Source organism: Galleria mellonella, unplaced genomic scaffold (genome assembly GCF_026898425.1).
Source record: "Galleria mellonella isolate WM207_F2 unplaced genomic scaffold, CSIRO_AGI_GalMel_v1 utg270, whole genome shotgun sequence".
Lineage (NCBI taxonomy): Eukaryota > Metazoa > Arthropoda > Insecta > Lepidoptera > Pyralidae > Galleria > Galleria mellonella.
The window spans coordinates 2203486-2222851 of NW_026442062.1; the positions used below are offsets into that span (position 1 = coordinate 2203486).

General features: G+C 31.0%; 1 protein-coding gene across 1 annotated transcript in view; it reads right to left on the reverse strand.

Annotated features, from left to right (window-relative positions):
- Nucleotides 1-138: 138 nt before the first annotated feature.
- The window catches only part of LOC113514349 (homeotic protein empty spiracles-like), a 54491-nt gene continuing 35263 nt past the window's right edge, over nucleotides 139-19366 (reverse strand). Inside the window, exon 3 of the mRNA XM_026898416.3 lies at nucleotides 139-5033. Within this exon, the coding sequence (XP_026754217.1) occupies nucleotides 4833-5033 (201 nt within the window). The 3' untranslated portion in view covers nucleotides 139-4832. The remainder of the gene's footprint in view (nucleotides 5034-19366) is intronic.

Consider the following 19366-nt stretch of genomic DNA (forward strand, 5'->3'; position numbering starts at 1 on the left):
CAAAACATGTTTAAAAGTTTTTCTGTAGTTTCTATTTCCCCTAAGAAAAAATCGGTTAATAAAAAATATATTCACAAAATATTCCAACGACAGAACAAATTTCATTAAACGCTTAACGGGATAGGAATAAAAAAACCATTATTAAATGAGTAAAAACATATATTTTATATCACTCGTCTTTTAAGTAACTACACTTTCGTACGATGTTAACGAAACAAGAGCTCACTGCGTACAGTCATGGGGAGAAGTGTAATAGCCGAATATACACACAAATATACTTAATACATAGACTATGTACTCTAACACACTCATATTTACACTGCCACTAAACAGTTAAACACTATATTAAAATGTACAATTTTATTTTTAAACACTAGTTACTTTATAGTATATTTTATATTTATAAAGTAAATATTTACAACCTGTTAATCAATGGCATACAAAACCCACGAAGAAGGAACATTTTTTTTTAAATTTACAATACATCAAAAGATGGAGTTCCTTAACTTGTTTAAGTACGAGTTGAGAAATAAATAGTTTTTATTTACATTACATTAAATAAAAATGTTTTGTTTTTAATCATAAATATAACTTCCTAAGAAATATTACATAAAGGAAAACTCATAACTGTTGGTTTAATCAATCAAATATTAGAATTCTGAATATATAAAAAAAATGTGTTTTTCACTTATTGCTTTGGAAACCTTGTAAAATATTCTGCACATTACCAGATGAGTTTTACGAAAGGATCTTTTTTAAGGAATAAAAATAAAATATTTCTTAACATTCCATGTAATTCATTACCTTGATTATAATCGCAGCTAAATTACAAAATATGGATCGTTATATCGTATATAATACTGCATAATTATATATCGTTATGTGATTAACTCACTTTTTTATTCTAAAGGAACTGACTTAATAAAACTACGTTAAATTGAGCGAATCTTTAACATTACTATATGAAATTTGATATACAGTAATTATATCCGACGTCATTCTTAGGGTACATTTTTGTACAAACACTGGGATTATACAACCTGAAAATTTTCCATAATAGTTAAATATATAAAAACTACTCAATTGTTCTGGACACAATATTGATGATAAGTAGATATTATATATTTATATTCATACACCATTTTGTTACAAATTTTCAGACTGTATAAAATAGGTATTAATTTTTAAACAAAAACATACAGCTTAAAATATAAATTAAGTCCGCAAAAAAATCTATTATAATTTTATGCCGTGTGCTATGCAGTGACCTATTACAATTAATGTAACTAAAATATAAAGTAGAATATAATAAAAAAATTGTATAGAAATATTTTTTTCTTTGATTTTATATACATATAGTTAAAAAAAGTATAATTAAGTAGCTTGCTGAAAGTACTTTTTTAATATTAACACAATCTTAATTTGATTTTCATAATATGTTGCATACAAAGAGAAAACCACATAATGCACCAGCATAAAATAACAATTAAATTTGTTATCAATACAAATCCAATGACTCCAATAACTCATATTGTCGCATTATCAACGAATTAGAAGTAATCAAAAGTCCAGTAATTAAAATCCAACTTCATCGAAGAATACATCGTAAAGTATCGACATGCTCGCTAATCGCAAACACTTAATGAAGAAAATCGATAATTAAAAGCGACTGGCAGTTAATTGAGCTGAAAATGGAATCTAGACTTATACTGCCATGATAAAGGCAACAATTTTCTCTTTTTGTTATCGTAACATGCAATTAAAATTCTCTTAAATAGTTTATGTATACCGGTGTATATTTTATTTATAAAATATCTCTTTAAAACATGCACGAATAATTAGATATTCAGTTAATTGCTATAATAAAATATAAAATAATGAATTACACTATTTTTCTAAGAAGACTTTAATAAGAAAAAATAAACATTTTGGCACAAATTTAGGCACGCTTTTAGTACCATTTTAAAACACTGTAGTCTTAGACTGTACAATTCTCAATAAAAATATTAAAAATTTAATGTGTCACTTACTGTGATATAAAAAACTGCATAACTATAAAACATATAGATAGGTATTTTTCGCAAACATGTTGTTACCGAACGGGCAATAACTAAATACGTTGTTTTTAAATCGATGCCCTCTGTAAATCGATACCACTGGAATTCGATACTCGTAATCGTAAATCAATCGAACAAAAGACGGAAAATCAAAATACAAATTAGCCTTATAATCGCATTTTAAAGGGTTCGGCTTGAGTTCAACATTTCGAGTACTTTGCTATTTACTAAATTTTTTAGTCACTGGTATTATATTTTTGTCTTTATTAAGTTTGAACATATGATACAAATATAAATTAAATAATTATAGTATTGTCAATAGTTATATTTCCATCTGAAACAATACTATTGTTTATTAGTTTCATCAAATACGATACATCATCTTAAGTTCAACTGTTAATTGACTAGTACTGAACATAGGCCTATCTTTATTTTTTTACAACACAGGGGGCAAACGAGCATGCGGCTCACCTGATGGTAAGTGCCTACCGCCGCCCATGATTATTCACAACATCAACGGCATTGCAGGTGTGCTGCCGGCCGGTAGAAGATGCACAGAGATGCAACATCTCTGCGCAGTTTGAGTGGGTCGAGTCGGACAGAAAGCCGCTGACCTTCAATAATTCGAGCGGCCGACTTTGAATGCGATCTAACGAAAAGAGCTGATACTGTGGCGCTCCTGCCCATAGGTGAGAACAATATTCCATATGCGGCTTGACTTGAACTTTATATAATTTCAGGCGGTGTTCCGGCATGAAATACCGTCTCACTCTATTGAGCACTCCTAACTTTAACTCCTATCTCCTTTGCTATCTTATGGAACGTTCCCATACGTGCCTGTACAGCTATAAGCCACATTGACGACTATCATAAAGACAATCGTAATTATTTTATAGCCATCAATGCTTGATAGAACCAAAAACAACTTATTGGAAACTACCTCTTGTCCTTGTAATCATCGAGTACCTAAGATGTTCTAATGTCATTGCCGTGATCATGATATGTCATTTTACCACACCAAATCTAAGCTTTTATTTTACTATATATGAATTTACTATATACGAAATGTACGTTTCAACTTATTCTTTAAGTATTTAATAAATATTTAAAAATATTAATTCGATGTTAAAATAAAATTTAAGATTCACAATTCGGTAGCTACACTAAATGATGAAATAAATCAATTAATCGAATAATATGTGAGCGTGTCGAACGGTATTGTAACGGCTTAATATTAAGTACGGGAACATAATATGGAGAGGCATTACTGATTTTAGATGCTTTTTATTTTACGTGGAATCCTTTTACTTTTATTTCATGCATAGAATGATACTCAATTATTAAATTCCGATTTGAAAACCATATTTGCTCATTAATATTTTAATTACATATTGACCTAACAATGGAAACTAAGCAATTTTTATTATTTCAAATCAATTTCAAATCAAAAACATGATTAAAAATGAAGGAAAATATTAATATAAACTTTTAGTATAAGCATTTATATTAAATTAGGTTTATGCTAAAATATTCAAATTATTATTAATAAATAATTATCCGATGGTTTAATTTTTTCATGACCGTGTTACAACAATATGCAAAGGAAATATTAGAAAATCTGAATAATAGGTAATAACAGCGTTATAATTGTACAGAACACTGCGAAGCGTGACGTTTAGTGTGAAAGCACCAATCCGACCTCAGATAGATTTTAATCACAAAATCAGAAACCATAGACAAATAGCCGTTGAGAACGATCGTCAACAGTTTAAAACAATTTGGAGCCGTCGCGGGCAATTACTGAATGCGATCTGGGCCCATGATAGGTACTACATTTTGGAACGTATCTTAAAGCGAGGTATGCTCACATACAAAATATAATTACTCGATTTAATTTTTCTCTATAAGATAATAACACGTTTCAAAACTTACTATAAATTTAATAAAACGATTATAGAACTATTATTATAACACAAAATATTATTTAAAAGAATTTATACATAGTACCTTGTTATAAATGCAAGTACAAAGCACTCTAGATTAAAAAATTTCTTCAGACAAATAGTCAATTAATAAAACTAAGATTTTTATTAACAAAATGCAAAAATTTGAAGTAAAACAAAAGCTCTACAGGATTAAACCTATACTGAATTATAACATATTCCATTCGATTGTACAATCGACCCTTATCTCCATAAATGTTACCGTACTCACTCTAACGCATTGTTATAATGTAAATCGTTGCTCTTCTAAAGTTGACAGCCGAAGTGCTCGTTTAAATGCAACAGCCCCGCCTATCAAATTTTTAAATCTAAATGTCTAATTATACCCACATCATTGGAGGGGCGTCTTAAAAAATTCATTCGTAATTAATTTAGCCCCAAAACTATTATAATGTGGCCAATTTCGTTATCTAATAATTCGTGAAGCGCTAACAAGATCTCGTGACGCCATTTTGAAATGTGGTCCGTTAATTTAATGACATGGTTGCTACGTTTTTAAATTGATATTGATCACTCGATAATAATATTTTTTAAATTGGAGTCATTTGATTTACAGCTTGAATTTTGTTGCATTTTGAAACAAATATGTTTTGTTAATGTAATTTCGCATATAACTATACAAATTAATTTAATGAAAGCTATGCCTTTCTGTCACACAGTTTTTAACCAAATAAGAAACGTGGCAAAAAAGTAATCCCAAATAAATAAATGATATTGCTAATTTAATTATATGTACATTTACATCACTTTTGTCCAGTCTGTATCACTATAATTATGTTTCATTTTCACTTTCACTTAGTTCATCCATGTCCATATCTATTAATTCTTCGTCTTCTTCTTCATAGGAGTTATTAAATTGGTTACCATCGTCAGGCTTAGAACTAGAGGATCCCGATTTGGAACCGGTCTTGGCTTCTTCTTCTTGCTGCATTCTTTTATGTTTCGTTCTTCTATTTTGAAACCATACTTTTACCTGAGGACAAAAACAATACTTTTTTAAGTTTTAATCTCATTAGATTTTATTTAGAAAAAATCAGTGAGAGTGCCTTAAGTTTATCTCAGACGTCTTACATATATCTATAAATATTTATCTGTAGCCATATATATAATTATGTAGGAAATCCTATTTAATATTCTTTTTATATAGCACACCACCATACCCATGACCTTTCATAGACTACAGAGAAACTTGACTGAACCATTATTTATTTATTTACCGGAAAACCAGGACTACACTAGAGTAAATAGATATAGTTTAGGATTACAAACTTAACCACTAATAGGTTTTTACAAATAGTAATAGTAACAGCTAAATTAAAGGCACTGAACACGAAACAACAAAAACAGGAATTAACAAAAAACAACATAAACAAATAAAAGAAATAAAAAAAAAACTTAAAATACAATGTAAAATTAAATGTAAATATTTAATTATAAATGTGGCCTTCTTATCCATACAATACATATTCAAACAGTCTATGAATCAAAAAATTTCTTACTCAGTTGGTCTCTCGCTGATATTATATTTTTTGAAAATAAGTCAATAATAAAAGTTTTAGAAAGAGTATTACGTAAAGTTGTTGCTATCAACTTTACAGTATACATATACGTATATACAGTTATTAAATATGGAATAGTCTCAAGTTCTGCGTGATTACATAAAAGAGATTTTATATTTTTATAGATACGTCTTGATATATTCTATATAAGACAAAACAGGTACAAACTACCTACTTACCTGACCACAACAAATTATTGTTATAATATAAACAATTTATATGAATATAAAACATGTATGAAATATTAATTCATCTCAAATTTTGTGTATACTCATTACTCTAAGTTATTCAGATTTATGTGTTTTTTATACTTTTTATTATTGCATGTTAACTAGATACCTACTTCCGTATTAGATTTCTTTATGTAGGTGCTTAATCATTATAAGGTACCTACTGTAGTCTCTACTTATCTTTCAGTAGACACCTATAAACTATAATTAATAGAAACAATAGGTATGAAAAACCAAAACATATATAAATTTTAATATAAACATAAAGTATTGTACACAAAATTAGGGTAACTGCCATTTTTAGACGCATTTTACGCTCAGTTAGTCTAACAACAATAAAGGATTAACGGATACGCCAATAAAACTATTCATATACGTCCCCCTCATCATATTTCACAATCTATTGAAAGAAAATCCGATGTCGAAAATTTTTCTAGCGTAGTTTCCCGCGCAAAAAGTGGCAGCCATTTTGTGCAACGATTTGTCACGTGTTTAATGGCTCGCGAAATCTATTCATATAGCATATTCACCGAATGCTTTTGCATTTGAGAAATTACTGTAATAAACAAGAAGATATCGTTTATGTACTGTTCACCTTAACGTAACCTATATATTCAATACTAGTTTTTTGCCCGCTATTTCGTACGCTTGGATTTCAGAAATAGGAAAACCAATGAAATATAATATAATACTTCTAAACGACGTATCACGATACAACATAGACCAGATTTTAAGATGAATTGATAAACCATTAGTTCACGATACCAGAACAAATAGACAAAGCTTCTATAAATTTGTTTTGGCTTCTATTGCTCTTATAACGATCATTTATATAATTTTTCTTAAATATCTACCAGGTACAAACTTACAATATTATTATATTACTAAGATTAGTACAGATCTTTAATGTAATGTATATACCTATTCGCAATCACTCTTACTATGACCTGGGGCATGGAGAAGAGTGTTCTTAGTTATGGGGTTTAGCGAAACCACTGTTAGCAATATTATAATTTATAGTCAGGTCGACTTCCACGCGATATCCCTTGGTATCGTCATTCTTGGTGAATTCGTTATGATGGCTGAGAATGATTCACTATTACCCTACTAGAGTAAATAATCAATAACACTTGGATCGCCATGCTATTTTCATCTATTTAAGACTAATTATCCCTTTCTTAAACCTCGACGCGTCATCTACTCATAGACATTTATATAATCTAGTTACTAGCATTTTAATGCGCCAAAGAATCATCCACTACTTCAGAGCACGCTTTCGCCACTTTCTGATTTTATAGATTTTGTTTAAAAATCGGTAAATCGATTATTATGCCGATTGTATTATCGCTCAGCATTATCGGCAACAAATAAAATATAATTTATAACCATGTTTGATGTGTAAAAGCAATAAATATGTTCTGAACGCATACAATTTCACGGCAATGGAATACGAGTTACATATTGAGAGTGTGTTTTGCGCGATATTGACTTCGTAATGGAAAATTTAAAATCTTATTACTATTTTTAATACTTACTTTGAGTTTATTTATTTTGTACAACAATTTGAATATAGATTTTTATTGAGAAATTCTAGTATTTATTTTAGTATACAATATTTAAAACATTATGTAAAAAACAATATGCAGCAGCATTTTCTATAACATTTGACTATTCTAGTCCTACATATAGTATAAGTCCAATTATACTCATAAAGATATGTCTGTTTGTCTATCGTTTACAACAATCAATATTTTTTATTATATATCAATGTGATATAATATGTAGGTAGATATATAAATTACAACAAAATATGAAATAAATAAATTACTCATAATTAAGCAGTCTTTACCGTGTGATCCCAGTATAGACCCACAGAAAACGCCATCCCTTCCATTCCTTTAGGTGTCGTAAGAGACGACTAAAGGAATTTAATGGTAGAGGGATGGGCAGCAGCGTCCCTCTTAAAACATCTCTAAAAACAGCGGTTGCCAACCCGCCTGCCAAGCATGGCAACTATTGGCAAAACTCCCCTTACGAGAAAGGCTTATGTTCAGCAGTAGATAGTTAACGGCTGAAATCATGAAATGAAGCAGGATCTACATTTTCTTTTGTTCCTTCACAAGAGTATTTAAAAAAAATTTTTTTTATACAACTTAAAATGGCAAACAAGCTGACGGCTCACCTGATGGAAGTGGTAGCAACTATTTATTGTATATCAACAACTACCGTAAATCCAACATCGGAAAATAAATTCGTAATACTTAAATCATTAAACGATATAGACCCTTACATAACCGTTACTGATCATCACCCTGCTTCACGGTACATTAGTACATCATATATCGACATCAAATATCAATCAGGCGATACCACCCTTTCTAAGGGTAATGGTCCGTGGCAGAGGGAGAGGCGTCTATTGTGGAGTGAGACGGGTGATGCGCGGATTGTCTTTGATCGCAACTTGGATGTCATACGCGTTTTATTCCTGAACCGACCGAAAAAATCTTTATTGTGTACCATATAGGTACACAAAAAAGATTATTTTTCGGTTCAAATATTGACACATCATTTTTTATTTGAAAGAGTTTACTCCCGTCTGACCCTATACGAAACAGTCATAGTTTCACCTTTAATTGTTGTGGGTTTGATCTCCACACAATACAAACTTTTGTACTTGTATATAAATTGATTTGGTTGTATGATACAATCAGTCATGACAAAATGTATACAGAACCATAAAAATAAATCTAAATATCGAGTGACATAAAATACACGCAAAAAATTGATGCTTTGACCATCTTAAAACCCCTTAAAATTACAAGATATTAGACACAAGATTTGAAAATCCATAAACCCAAGAACAAGCATACAATTATGTTTTTAAATCTGGCAACACAAACGGATACATACCAACATGACAATGTTGCCATTAATGAATACGATTCTCCCATATACACTACCAACTTAACAAATATACACAATGACATTGCATTTGTCGGCAATAAAATAGTAAATGTTTTCTATAGATATTGAAATAAAGTTGAAAATAGGTTGCAATTCGCGACTTTTCGAAGAGTAATAAATATAAAATTTATTACAACTAAATACAGGTAAGGAATTGCAAGAGAGTTATTAAGGTGTTAACATACAAATACGTTTAAATATTCACTAAAATGTGAACAATGAGTGAACAATGTTGTTGTAAATGATAGGTACATACATTTTTGCAAAGTTAGTAACTTGGTATTACGTTAATTTATTTAGTTTATTAGTTAATTTAGATATTTGTTTGGTAAATAGATAGGTAAAAAGATAAAAGTGTGTAAAGTATTTAAGTTAGTATTTATTTAATTCGAAATTCAATTTAATTTTTTAGCTAAATATCAGTCATCAAGAACTCTTTAATTTTAAATTATTCTCGCCCATTCTTTCATATTACATATAACATAATAATAATTTGTTTGCAAATAAAATATGGTTGAAATAGATCATAATTATTGTTATAGAATCACACATTTAGCCACATTGTTTAAATGGTGTGCAAAATGGTAATATACTATTTATTACTATACATATACATACTTATTACTTTACCTTACTTATATTTTCATCATAGTTAAAATATGTGCAAAAGTAACTTATAAATTAATATTTTTTTAGATCTTAATATATTTATATTATTTATATACCTATATGGTTATAAATGTTTCATCACTATTTCAGAGAATGAAATTAAAATTACAATATTAAATTTCAAATATTAATATAGTAGTATAAATACGAAACTATACAATCATCATCATTAATATATTAACTGTCTACTGCTGAACATAAGCCTCCCCAAGGGGGGAGGGGTTGCTAGTAGTTGCCACGCACGCGAACTATACAATACAAACTAAAATCGTTGTAGCAAAATTACATTAATTTAAAAAATAACCCTCCAAATAATTGACCATAAATAACAGTAGCAAATCACGACATTTACAATACGAGCAATCTCTCGTCTCCCACAGGAGCCGTAGGGTTAAGGGTCTGAAATACCCCATATATGACGAATGATCAACGCCGCTTAACAACATTTGTTCAATTCAGAACTTTATTTCCAACATAATAAGGTTTTAGACGAGAAAGTGTTGTTATTTATACGGTACAATCCAACCAGTGCGACGCAAATGGGCCTAAGGGACCCGTCGGATCGTTGTCCTTCCATAATAGAGCTTTTGATGGGTTTCCCTTGGTTTATCGTGTTACACAATTTGGTAGTTTATTGCTCGCATTATTTAAATGGGATTCATTACTATTGGGTTACAAGTGCCCAGTTATCATTGTAATTAACGTGTCTGATTCGTAACAATTATTACAACTTTTTACAAAATCTATAATTTTATTTCTTGAACCAGTACATCTAAGTACAGAATAGGTATCTAGCCAAAAATATTACAGAGATATATACCTATAATTCCAATATATATATATGTAGGTATAATAAATGATATTTCATTTCCAGTCAACTTTAGAAAAGAGGAAGTTTTTATTTTACTATATTTTTATGTTATTCACCTACTAATTATCTTGATTTCCTTTTTAATCGAAAGGGTTTGGATTTATGTAATTTTTATAATACTTTTAACAAAATTTATCTTGTTTCTTTTTTGAAAAAAGAATAACACAAGTTATGGAGCGTATACAGTTTCAACATGGTATAGCAGCTAGTGGCCAGTTTAGCATCTGAAAATATGGTTAATTATTAAACAAATAAAATATAATTAGGTAATAAATACCCTTTCATAATAAATACACTTATTCAAACGGAGCACATTACATACTTCTTATGTGTTCACAAGCTTTGATATTTGGCTGAACATTTAGGAGCTGCAAATATTGACTATAAGATAATGATATCCCGAAAATTTTCCTCGGGACCTTGATGGATTTCTTTATATTTTATGTGTGTCTATCCTTGTTATATAGATAAGATAATGAGGTATATGTGGCAAGATTTCACTGTATCCGAAATCATTACTACACATAAAAAAATTAACTCACTAATAAATGCTATCAACTAATACAAATTATTATTATCCAACGTAGTACTACACATAAATTATACAGTTTAAAACAAAATTACGATCTCATTTAAAATATTTTCAACGCAACCAACCGAACTATTAAACAATTATCACATTTCGATGCAAATTTAATGTTCAAAAACTACTCCCTTATAACGCAACAATAAACTTTAATTTTACATGGAACAAAGGCCCATCTGCCAACACTATTACCCTACCGATACAATGGACCCAACAGCCCACCCAAACGGTTAACTACAAAGGACCTAGCACAACTGGCCGTATAAAAGTCATAAGTCCCCGCAAACAATCGCTTTAATAGTGAAAAGGGAACGAAATCTCACTTCATAACGATACCAGCACTAAATAAATAGAGGGAACCATTCAAACATGCCCCGAAATGCGATTAAGTACTTATGTACGCGATTATACTACTCACCCACGGATTAACGGCGGAAAGAGACAGATACACGATTATATGTATGAGCGAGCGGGATGAAAAGACGAAGGGGAGATACGCAATTAAGGGGTACAGCGTGAATTGGGCCAAAATTTAAGCGGAAAGCTATTTATCTGTATATTACTTTATTGTCGATCCATTAGTGTGCGAGTGAGACGGCTGAATGCGAGTGAGGGGGACATTATTATGCGACAAATTGGGGTTGTTAGGCATTTGCAATTTTTGCGCGTTACCCCGGTTTCCCTCGGGGTTATAGATTAATGTGAAATGTAGATAGAGTTAATCTCGAGGTAGAGCGAGATGGACAGATTACATTTAACGTGGCAGTTACCAAAGATCAATTGGCTGTTAATAATGGAGGCCTTTGTCAGTATAATTGGAACGGGTTGGGTAATTTATATTGTTGATTAATGTTTGGTTAAAAAATACAGGTAGCAATTATATGTATTCGCGTTATGTTCAATAATTATAGTTTTAGCGAGCTAATCATGGTTTAAGTATTATGTTTATATTAGTGTACAGTGATTGCATCTAACGTGATGGAGAAACTCTACTTCGTATACATTGTAATTGATACTGTCCATTAAATTGTAGACATTATATCGAAACGAAAAAAAAAATGCTTACATAAAATTAATTATTGTTGTAATATTAATTTTGAGAGCGCCGTGATCTTGTATATATATATATATTAATTTGGTTGTATGATATGGATTCAAAGTGGACACAATCGAACCATAGAATTAGAACTTATTTTTTAATTCTATGCTAACTAAATTCACACAATACCGTATTAAGAATAAATAAATACAATGGGTCTTCCCTTTATTTCCCGTGGGCGCCGTAAGAGGCGACTAAGAGAACTTAAAGTCGAGGGATGGGTAGCAGCGTCCCTCTTAAAACATCACCAAAACCTAATTGCGGTTGCCAATCCGCCTGCCAAGCATGGCAGCTACTGGCAAGCCTCCCCCCCCCCCTCAGTAGTGCGACGCCTATGTTTAGCAGTGAACAGTCAACAGCTGATATGATGATGACGAAAAAAAATATTAATTATGACAATTCAATTATATTTATTTGTTAAATAGTAAATAAATATTTTTTATACCGCTGAGGTGGCAAACAAGCATACGGCCCACCTTATGGTAAGTGGTTACCGTAGGCTATGAACACCTGCAATACCAGAGGTATTACGCGTGCGTTGCCGACCCTGAAGAAACCTCTTTACCCCCCTTATGAAGAACCCCATGCTGTAGTCTCTTGGGGAAACCTCGGCAGGGAGCTCATTCCGCAAACTGAGTGTTCGTAGGAGAAAACATCTCTGAAACCGCGCAGTACGCGACCATTGAGGCTGTAGGACATGAGGATTACCTAACTAGTTACAAATAGATCTTAATAATTACACTTTTTCAGTAAAAAATATACTCAAAATGTTGATGCTTATGCGTAAATTATAAATTATGATGATTGATATTAAAACCGTGAATATCCGTATAGATACAGAACATAATCATAACAATTATAGGTATTTATAATTACCTATAGCTATCTTATCTATCCTAACTCATAGACAAGCTCAAGCGAATCCATCGATGGAGTCGTTATTACAAGCGACTCCATGAGCTGGAATGAGACATCGGACGTTGCTTTCGTAATTGTCTAAATGGCCTGAAGCTAAATAAAAAAGCTTTCCAATTCTGCGCTCAGTAGATCTTTTGTCAGACAAAAATAGTTTAATATTAGACCTAAAATAAAAATATCGAGAGGAGAAGTGAGATGGATTGTTAGTAATGGAATTAATCATGCTTAATTCCTGGTTAATTACTATGGGTCAACTGACCTAACTCACTTATTATAACTTACAGTTACCCCGCCAGTGAATACCTATAGTGCAAACAAATTACAGTTCCATTTTCATCCCATTAAAAAATATATATAAAATCTATCTAATCGATTTCCTATGGGATACCGGAAGACATATCGCTCTATACGGTATGAAATTATTCTAGTAATTATTCAATCGACTATAAAAAGGCTATTGACCCTTTTATTCCGGAAACACATACAAATAACTTTTTATTTAGAAGAGGGCCGAGTTTATGGCACGTCATTAGACAGCATTTATGTATATTACATTTTAAACTATGCAATATTTGCAATAACAAAAAGTGTAATTTATGATCACTATTCCGGTTTTTTTAGAAATCTTCACGCCGAATGCATCAGAAGACCTGCAAGGATCTAAAATTCATTGTATAAAATCCCGCACACTTATTCACACTTCAAATTACTAATATTTTATATTTAAATGTAAACATTTCTATGTATTTTAGATCTTATCATCTTTAGATTAAAGGCTGTGGATGATTATTTAATCTAATTCAAGAGGCAACACCACAAGTTTGAGTTATTGTAAATAATTACAGAAACACTTAAAGATTAATGTAACGTTTACGTATCAGTATATTTATCACTGAAAACAACGAAGTATCATTACCGTACCCGTCGACCGGACGACTGTAATCACAACCGGATACCGGGCGTAAGCGAGCGTCATTCCATTTCCGAATTCAATTCGATTATCTGAATGCATCTTTTCGAATCGATACTTATTGGGTTACGATTTCCACCCATAATCGGAATGTTGTGAAGAGCAGGAACCTATTAAAAAATATTGTCATAATCAGAGTGGTTTAACCTGAAAATTATTTTATTTTTCTTTTACAACGCCCAATTTTTAAACCTACATACCTACTTAGTTCTAATATAAGTTCTAAAGCTAAATTTAATTACTTTCGAATATAAGCATCAACTCGCTTAACAATCAATAAATCATTAATCGAACACTTCTCCAGACTCTGATATTTACATTTATTATAATTATCGCGGTAAAAACAATTTGGAAATTTCGTTCATGAATCACATTTTTTTAGGTATTTATGTCTTTTAACTGCCAATTAAGAGCACCGGATATTTTGCGTGGTACCAGAATATCACATGCCACATACAATGTTGTATACTAATTGAAGTTTGTTCCACGCGGCACAGGTTTCATACTATAGGAGATTTTAATTTACGACATACTTTATAAAGAAAAAGGGAGCCTTTTCTCAACTTAATTTAAAAAAGTAATTTTTTTTTATATTTGTTACCTCATAACTCCGTCAGTTATAAACTGATTTTCAATTATCTTGTTATATAAAAGAAGGTCTTTAGATTGATCTTATAGAAATTTTACCAAATTCAATTAAATAGTTTAGTTTTTAAACAAGTTATATTATTAGATTTATAAGAGACAAAAATTAAAGCGATCATTTAGGTAAACTGTTCACCTGAATTACCCCGATGCTTCGACCAAGATTATTTGTTTGTGGAACACAATTTTAACTACTGCAAAAAACTGAATAAAGCTCACTTTAATCAATTTAATCAATAATAATAACTAACACTTGCTCACAACTAATTTTAGTAAATAGATAACTCCTAGATCATATAGATATCAAAATAAAACATACATCATATTTTTATTTCGACCTTTGGGAACAATGTTTTCAAAAACAACATATGAATATATTCTCTGTTACTCATTGATAACCTAATTATAAGTGAAAAGATTAAAAAAAACGCTGAGTTGTTTTTGATTTTATCCATATAACAAACAAACAAATCTTTCCTCTTTAAATTAATATTATTAATATAGACATCATTTTAATTAAAACCTCCTTCAAGCTTATTTTAACTATTGGATTATTTTGTCATTTTCTTTTAAATTAAGAAATTAACGCAAAAAAAGAGACAACACTTCAATAGCTACGAGTAAAACAGGTGTATGAAACGTTTGACGTTTTTATGAATAAGTGTGATAGATTATAATAAATCACAGCCAATTTCACTATGAAACATTGCCGCGAATCTGCAACAAAGTACCTAAAAGATTCAAATTTCATCTTTCATCATACAATATAATGTGGGTGCTCCCCAATCGACTAGGTGTTAACACAATGCGCCCCGCGGCTCCGCCTACTGTGAGACGGGGGACATGATTAGGGGAGAACGCGCCTGCGTTCTAGTACTAGCATTGTATATTTCTCCTGAAATATACAATCCTAGTATTTCGTAGTAGTTCAGGATAAGTATATAATCGTCAGAAATAAAATAATTTCGTACATAGTAGAATAATATTTTCATCATCATCATCATCATATCAGCCTTCTTTAGAGACTGTCCACTTGCTCTCCTTTGAATCTTACGGGAAATGTCCGAAATTAAGAATACCATAGGTGACAGGTGATAGGTGGAGGATGTGAGGACGAAATAAAAAGGAGATGTGCTATCACAAAAACAGCTGTGAGTAAACTGCATAAAATCTGGAAGAACCGCAATATTACAAAGAACACCAAAATGCATATAATGAGGAGTTTGGTTTTTCCAATTTTTCTGTATAGTGCAGAAACTTGGACGATCAGGCAACAAGAACGCCGAAAAATTGATGCTCTAGAGATGTGGTGCTGGCGACGACTGCTACAAATACCTTGGACTGCCTTTCGAACTAACGTTTCCATTCTGAATGAACTGAAAATCAGAGAGAGATTGTCGTCAACTGTTCGTATACGACATCTACAGGAAATGTCCGAAATTAAGAATACCATGGGTGACACAGTGGAGTCGATTCTGAGGTGTCATTCCTCTAAACTAATCTCTAAAATTAAAATATCAATTTCACATCACAGACAAATCTTTATTCTAAGGACCAATATGAACTAAATTTCTAATAGATTTAAGTAAAAATTATTATAAATTCAGTTTATGATGGCCTCATAAAACAGTAATTTTCACAAAATAATCAAATTTATATATTTGGTTAAGAGATAAGATTAGAGAAATGTCTTCTTTGAATCGGCCCCAATATATCCTGCGATCTCCCTATTGTACATGTCTATACCACATCAGCCGTTAACTGTCCACTGCTGAAGATAGGTTTTGCCAGTAGTTGCCACACTTGATAGGTGAGTTGGCAAACACAGTAAGGCTTTGGTGATGTTTTAGGGAGGGGACACTGCTGCCAATCCCTCGACCATTGAATTGTTTAAGTCGCCTCTTATGACACCCATCGTTTGCAAAATCTGGTACCTAATAATAATTAATGGTAATGATAAAAGTATCTATCTTTATCTAACTCTTAAGTAAGTTAAGGTGATATTAAATATAAATAGATATAATATACCGAAGTATTGCCCAAATATTACTTATAGCCGGTTATATATACACCTGATTACTTTATGTACTTATAAATATAAATTATGGTACAAACATACCATTGTATATCATGAACATCGTTATGATCGTTAACGCTTGCTGGTCGAAAATTAAACCGCGCAAAAATGGAGAAAAACGCCCCCACGCTCAAAATGGCGTTTTCCAATAATCGAATTAAGTACTGTAAACATTTTATCTTAATAGCCCCGTACGAATGCATGGTCAGATGAGTAATTTACTTAATAACGCAAAATTATCAGGATCGTGTATAACCAGTACCGTAGATTCGTCGAGAAATTACAGCAGAGAAGTTCTTCACGTCAGTCATTAATAAATTATGGTTTTAATTGACTTTATAGTGTGGGCATTCTTGTTTTGTAGACCTAACCATCACCTAAGAAAATAAAAAACTTAAATACCTACCTATTTTTAACCGCCTTCAAAAAAAGAGGATATTTTCAATTCGTCAAAATCTTTATTCTCTGATTATCGGACCGATTCGGAAATTGCCTTTTTTAATCTGAAAGAATATACTTTCAGATTAGTCATGTTGAAATTCTTATATCAAAATTAGGGATGTGAGATTAATAAACAAGAATCGCTCAAATAAAATCGATTTTTCCTTTTTCAATATTAATCGATTTGCTAAAATTGCATTTCTGCGATAAAATCGTTTATTCTATTATTTAAAAATCTATATGCTTTTTAAATTCGTAAAATAAACCTAAGAGATTAATATTAACAATTTATCACATTCAAAATCAAATAAAATGATATGGATAAAAAAACCAATGCAAATTAAAAATCAAAGCGAATGTTCCTTTAAACTTTTAAGGTAAGGCATCTATACCAAATATGATTATTGATACAAATCACTGCAATTAGACGTTTTATCATAATAAAAATTAAATGATGAAATAAAGATTAAATGAGAAAATGACAACCTTATTGTCCCAAAAACTGAAATATAAACCAAATAAAAAAATTGCTATCAATGTCCAGTCCTATTTTACATTTGACTAGTATTAAATTAAAATACTTAAAACGATAATTAAAAAACTATACGACTACGTTGTAGTCTCAAAAACTAAAATATAAATCAAATCTTTTTGCATCCGTAGCATAGATGGCGCTGTTTACGAAAATCGATTTAAACGCGTAATTTATGTAATCAATTTATTAAAAATCGATTAATATTACTATAAAAATCGATTATAAGAAAATAATAATCGATTTAAATAAAAATGTATTTTTTCAACATCCCTGATCAAAATCAGGTCAGTAGTTTAGTTTTTACATCAAAATAACTGAATTTTATTTCATGATTGAAGACTGTTCTTTTTTGGGGAAAATAATCTTTATTTCCAAATTAAAACAACGTGTGACTATGTAAAATATAAGTATACAATGACGCTTATGAGTATTGTATTTCTGTAATGTGTAATAAGGTATTATTTTTATATTTTTTCTCAATAATTGCACAAAAAATAAATGTATGAATGTATTATATATACATAGACTATATACAATATACTGACAAATTACATCTTAATCCAATTCTATTTTTTATAGAATTTACATTATGAAATTAGTTTCTTTTAGATCATCGCCAACTGGTAGGATACTCAGAAGTGTAATATCAAATTACTGTAGCACTGTAGCCACGGTCGTGCGCAAGGATGTACAGCCTAGAGCTCGTCGACGAGCGCAGCGTTAGGGTTGAATTTTAGTGAATAGCATTGCTGATCGATTTGAATACTGAGCTGATTTAAATTTTTTTTTATACAGCTTAGAATGGCAAACAAGCTGACGGCCCACCTAATGAAAAGTGGTAACCGTCGCCTATAGACATGAGCAATACAATGGACATAACAGAGTATACTGTTTCGCCCATGATACCCCCCATGCGTTGCCATTCCTGAGGACTCAGATGTTAATTCTCCGTACCCAGTAAATTCACGCCATATCCCACCCTTCAAACCGAAACACAGCCATGCAAACACAACTGCTTTACGGTTGAAACACGAATGGGACAGACCTAATCATCATCAAAATTTCTTACGGCCAAAGCCAGAAGTCATAGTAATAGATTTATTAATGACTTTATTGGACTTTATTAAAAACTAGATATCTACTTGTTACAAAACACTGTAACAGCTATGTTAAGTCCATGGTACTGCTCATGTCTATAGGCGACGGCTACCACTTTCCATCAGGTGGAGCGTCAGCTTGTTTGCCATTCTAAGTTGCATAAAAAATAGCTACAAATATACATTGCTCATTAATTATATATACATCACACTCACATACCTAATTAATTCCCTTCATTAAATTTGTCTTTCAGGGAAAATGGTTCGCGATCAAGTAGCCATGTATGGAAAGAAAGCTTTATTTCTAAGTATCACGCGGTATACCGATACGGTATCCGGATAACGTAACTAGTTTCTCGTTACGATATCCGTTGCACTCCAGTAAAATCGAGTTGACACTAACGAACAATTTTAGCAGATTGATTCAATTAAATTATTTAAATATATTTTTTAATAAAACTGTTTAATTACTTGCGATCGGGCCCAGCTTCACATATGTAAATAGCATTTGCAAAAATAATATATAGTCTATGTTACTCGCTGATAATGTAGCTTTCTATGAGTGAAATTTTTCAAAATCGGTTTAGTTGTTTTTAAGTTTATCCATTACAAACAAACAATGAAATCTTTTCTTCATTATAATAT